At 35.9% G+C, this 6,000-nt stretch overlaps 1 protein-coding gene across 1 annotated transcript in view; it reads left to right on the top strand.

Moving 5' to 3' along the window:
* LOC135220912 (lachesin-like) overlaps positions 1-6,000 on the top strand; it is a 324,795-nt gene that overhangs the window by 279,182 nt on the left and 39,613 nt on the right. The window contains exon 2 of the mRNA XM_064258540.1: positions 716-834. Within this exon, the coding sequence (XP_064114610.1) occupies positions 716-834 (119 nt within the window). The remainder of the gene's footprint in view (positions 1-715; positions 835-6,000) is intronic.

Here is a 6,000-nt window from a genome sequence, read left to right as displayed (position 1 = left end):
CTAAGGAGTTACTTGCGGCTTTCGTAAATATTTATACTAAAATCTCTTTATACATATATACATAGCGCTGGCATATACAGGTACGTCTAAGCTGCACTCTCCTACTCAAGAAATTGCGACGTACAGCTGGCAGCCCGAAACGTGGTTGGAATCGTCGCGCTTATTTTACATTCTCTTGGCGTTAGGCGAGTTTTTGAAAGCAAGATAATGAAAAGTGTATCGTGCATTTTCTTTTAATGCAAGTTGTGGAATTATCTAATTAGCAGACACTCTGAAGGGAGTGCTGGTACATTATTTCTCATACAGCATACCTAAGCACTGTAGCTCATACCAAGGTACTTGGTTCATACAGGCGATGTTCAGCATGATGTAATATTTTTTTAGCTAATGCTCGAAAAGCCTGCACTATTCACGCTATCATTTTTAGTAACTGAACTGTAATCATAGATCCTGGCCAACACAAATGTTTTATGAATGAATAGTATCCCTAACACCAATAACACTTCCACATATTACTGCAAACTTAACGAGAGACAAAAAGAAAATCATTTTCCATAACTACTTTCGACCACTTTGAAAAAATTCTACGCCTCAGAAACAACCTACGACTTTCTCTGTCCCAGACGAAAAGTCTTAATTCCAGGTTTCTCGTTCCAGCGTAGAATTCTAATTATGACGCCCACTAATTTTATTCCCTCTTTCGATTTTCCCACAGGTGTGACATCGGGGGCGGCCTACCAGACGAGATTCAGTGGGATGATAGGGAACGTTACGGTGACGGTAGGACGCGACGCTTCCTTGTCCTGTACGGTGGAAGACCTAGGAGAGCATAAGGTGAGTTGCTGTTACTATCATTATTATTCTTTTTTATATCTCCCTTCTCTTTCTTACTCCATTCCAGCTGACGAGAAGACAACACCACACCCTTCAGGAGGACATGGGTGCTCCGCCAGCTGGAAGAGAAAAAGACTGAGAAGGGAGACAGAAAAGAATTAGATACACTACAAACACAGAGACAAACATCTTCGCAAGGAAACACCCGTCCAGATATTATTTTATTATTATTATTATTATTATTGTATTATTATTATTATTATTATTATTATCATTAGAAAAGTAGACCCTCTCTTAAGCGTGTCTCGTTGAAAAGGATGGCTGCGTCGTGCGAATTAGTTTTATATTATACTGAGTTTTCTCCATTTTCTTTCACATTTTTCCCTGCGTTAATATTGGTCAACAACTGGCCATTGTTCATACTTCGGCAAAGAGAAATATCATTATGAACGTTGTTAATATATTTTCCTTTGCCGAAATCTGAACATTGGCCAGTTGTTATAAGAAAATTAAGAAGACTCGTCTCAATACAAGATTAATTTGCTCGATGCAGCTATTCTTTTAACAGAATGCATTATTATTATTATTATTATTATTATTATTATTATTATTATTATTATTATTATTATTATTATTATTATTATTATTATTATGGCTAAGAAATTTGTAATATCGTGAAAAACAATCTCTGTAATAAATATCTACCATTATATAGTAAACTACGTTATTATGTAAACTATACAAGCTTGTATATCTTACATAACATTTTGCTAAATGATTATGGATTATTATTATTATTATCATTATTATTGCTAAAAATACACAATATCGTGAAAAATAATCTGTGTAATAAATATCAGCAATTATATACTATACTCTGTTTTTCCATCTGTCCATCCGCCTGTGGTGTTTTGGCATGGTAACACTGCGTCCCGGGCTTTAAATAGTTACGCTATGTGTAAGTTTTAGGTAAATAAAAGGATATCTGGGTGTACATTTGCAACTGAAAAGTGTTGTAATAATTTACTGTATGCAAATTACACCGTTAAAAATCGAAATGGGATATTATTTAAAGCCCAGGAAGCAGTGTTACCATGCACAAACATCACAGGCGGATGGACAGATGGAAAAAAAACAGAGTATAGTAAACTATACAACTATGTAAACTACACGTGCTTGTATATTTTACAAAGTAATATAGTTTAGTTTACCATATAACTGTGGAATTTTATTACACAGATGATTATCATTATTAGTACTATCAGTATTAGTATTATTATCATCATTACTCAAAATCAATGAACGTCCAAATGAAACAAGCTAACTGCTGCAGAAGAGTGTCAAAGGAGATGAGAGATGAAAAATTAAAAAACAAATCATATATTTACGAGATAAACAGCGAATTGTGTATTAGGTATTTACGAAGATGACAGCTAAATCTACCTGATCAATAAGAATGAATGCCTTCCATTTTTATGAAGAAAAGGCCTGATACACATCGGAAACTTTAATTATTATTATCATTACTATTATATTAAACACGGTTTTGCAGAAAAATTCGTAGCAATCTTTCAGAGAATAAAATAATTGGCGGGGTAGAAGAGATAAGACAATAGCCGCGAGCAATTAACCTAGATAATCGCTGGAACAATATAAATGAGAGTACGAAGTGAGCCATTGGTGCGGAAATCCATTGAAACTGGGTCACCAAGTGCAATTTATTTTTGATCTATACGAAAATACGTTCTTCTTTCGAGATAACAGATAGTCTAGGTTATCAGTCAGTAGGCCAGACAACGCAAGCAATTTCTAGCACCAGGAAACAGAATCTTCTCTGCAGATAATAACTAATCTAAGCAGTGATTCATAATGAGTCATCGAATCAAACTATTTTTAGTCCACTTCGGAGGAAAGAGATTTTGCTGTCCTGTAGATACCAATTAGTCGACGTCATCTCTCAAAAAGAATCCTCGAATGCCAACTATTTCTTGCCTCATCGGAAGAAATCGCCTTCACTGCAGATAATAAACCACCCACATTGCTTCCACACTCCTCCTACGGAACAAAGTTGAAGGCAGTCGAGATCAAATATAGTCACAGAGAAAATATGAAACTTTCCGACACCGACAAATGGCTGCCTGATGCGTGGTGCTTCTTGCTGAAGTGCGTCGCTTAACTCGATGAAAAATCTCGAATCGGAATCCTGGTGTCTTTCCTTCCGTGACTTATTTTAGTTCGATTTCAATTTTCTATAAGTTTTTTATGTAGATATTTGTTGTTGTTTGTTATTTTATTATCATTATTATTATCTCTGTATTCTTTTCTCAGATGCAGGCGTTCTTTTTGGCGGGAGCTTGCTTTGCAAGTCCGTGCCCTTCTCCAGCAGTTCCATGAGAACGGTTATTCTGAGTAATAATAATAAGAAGAAGAGGAAGAAGATGAATATAGCATTTGGTTATGCAATGGAACCTCATTTCCCAGTAGTATTCAAAACTTTTTAGGAAATAATAATAGTTTTCATCGATAGAGAGAGAGAGAGAGAGAGAGAGAGAGAGAGAGAGAGAGAGAGAGAGAATTTTGGAAATAGGCAAAGGTAGCCCACTCTTCTTCTTCAAAACGGACTGCAATAACGGATATCCTCTTCAGTTGATCTGTTTTCACGAAACGTATGAGAAATATACCTGGAGAGAAACTGGGGATGAATTACACGTCGATAGCAGTCCTTACAGTGCCGAGGCAAGGACCGCTGCTACTTTTTCTTAGCTTAGCTTCATCAAAATGTTGTCGCTGCTTCTAAGAAGGCCTACTGTTTTCATTTTTGGTTGCAAAACATTTCCTTAGGTTTGTTTCAGTCCAGTTTATTTGACGTATGAGCGTCTGTTATATGCTTTTTTCAATGCTTGTTCGAAAATTATTAGTTTTTTGTTATTTAACCATTTCGTATTTTTCTTTCATTTGATCAATTATTTTTACCTCAGCTCTTACGAAAGAAACAAAGTAGGACATATGTTATATATCTACCGGATAATTCTTAATTTGTTAAAGAGACATCTCAAAATTCAGTGATGGGCTTCAAGGACTTTTATGATAGCCATAGTATATTTTCAGGTGCGGACCATGAATGGGATCGGGGGTCCTGTCGATATATGTTCTTCTTTTCCTGGTCTCTTTGTTTACTCTTCACAACCTGACTGTCGAATTCTTTCAGAATCAATCTTTCTATAACAACCATTTCCTCTTCCAGCACCTAACTATACATTATTACACAGGAACCAATTTAGGTAGAAGACCCTCTTGCAAGCATGTTCAATCGTAAGAGATCGCCGCTTCAGCTGCATTGATTTTGTAAAAATTCTTTTCTGTTCTTCTTATTACTTGTTTTTCAATGTTACATAGATTGGAGAGTAACGTGCCTGTGGGAGTCATAGGGAAAAATCAAGATCAATCAATTTGTAAATATGATTTCACAGTAGGACAAAACTGGCGTAGAACATCCTTGTTTTACCGAAATCTGCAGAGTAGATTCTAGCACGTAAATTCTACACAAGTCTAATATAATGAAAATAAAGTTTTCTAAGAAAGTCGATGAATTAATGATATCTGGCAACCATTTCCTTATAAGCTTCATCCATTCGAGATAGTTGTCATATCATCACCCTGATGAAAACTGCCATAACTTACAATCTCTTTCTTAAAATACGAGGCCTCAGATTGTCGAGGAAAAGTAAGGCGAAGGAAAAGTTGGCGAGACCACAAAGAAGCTCAAGTGAGCTCCAATGCTCGTCTTTTCAAGCACACGTTCGATTCGTATATTTGCTCGAACGCGCCCAGGAACAGATCATGCAAACAAAGCATGCATTCGGAGCAAGCATACGAATTAACAAAGTAACGTGGTTTATGCGTACACGATAGTCATAAAATAACGAGATTCCCCGCCCTTAATTGCACTGCTTACGAATCGTCGGAGCCGAAGAGCTTGTGCACACGCACCAGTCTCTCCCGTTATCTACGATCCAGTGATTCTAAGACACCAAAGTTCTCTCTCGTTAGCACAGACAATTGCATTTTTAAAATACGATGATTCCCTCGATCTTACTCGCTCAAGTCACCCAGTCAGTGATTCATGAACTACTCTTCAAACCAGGGTTATAACAAAACTAGAGAAAACAGGTTAGAGATGTTGTCTTCCCTTGAAAATAAATTCGAACAGAAGAAGAAGAAGAAGAAGAAGAGAAGAAGAAGAAGAAGAAGAAGGTTTTCAGGAACACCTGGCGCTCCTGGCCAAAGTCGGCGACGAAACAAACGGAAAAAGACGGTAACTCTCTTCTCTCTCTCTCTCTCTCTCTCTCTCTCTCTCAACAAAACAAGCTGCAGTAAACCTTACAATGAATTACATTTAAAATACATATTTTTTCACTATTACCTACTGGTTTAGAATGATGGAGAATCACGATGATTGGGTTGACACAATATTTTGACAGCTGACATCCTGTCGTGGGTTTTACTCAGCTGTCTCAATTAAACCGATCATCTACAAATTACAAATTGCCAACGTGAAATATGGATGTTTTTTCTGGCTGCTGTCTGTAAGAAAATAATATATACTTCCATTACAGTAAATACACCAACTATTATAGATTTAAACGTTATTGCCAGATTATAGCACTCGTCGCAAAGTAAATTCTGAAATATTTATTAGCTTCGTGTAAAAATAAAATGATCAGTGAATTCGAAAAAATGCAGTTGAGCAAGTTTCACCACGCTGCTCTAAAGGCTGCTTCCGCTGTTATCAATTAAAGCATTTTGAAACTATTGGAATATTTCACATAAATGTATTACAGGGATCGCTTACTGTTAGACATGCATCTAGGTCATTTTCAGGTTAACATACACATTATATCACATTTTCTATATATAGATATATATATCTATAATATATATATATATATATATATATATATATATATATATATATATATAATATTATACATGAATCAGTACCTATTTAGGTAAGGCCACAGGAAAAATAAAAGGAGGTACCGAGCGCTGGGGTTTAGTGTTATTACAACACAATTTCGAGGTACAATGTAGCTCGAAAAATGTGTTGAAAGGTACATACTTCTTTTAGTATTTTCCTGTGACCTTAGCTATGTATATTGTCACACG

Source organism: Macrobrachium nipponense, chromosome 2, assembly GCF_015104395.2.
Source record: "Macrobrachium nipponense isolate FS-2020 chromosome 2, ASM1510439v2, whole genome shotgun sequence".
Lineage (NCBI taxonomy): Eukaryota > Metazoa > Arthropoda > Malacostraca > Decapoda > Palaemonidae > Macrobrachium > Macrobrachium nipponense.
Note: the sequence above shows the minus strand (reverse complement) of the source record. Positions and strands in the feature narration are given on the sequence as shown.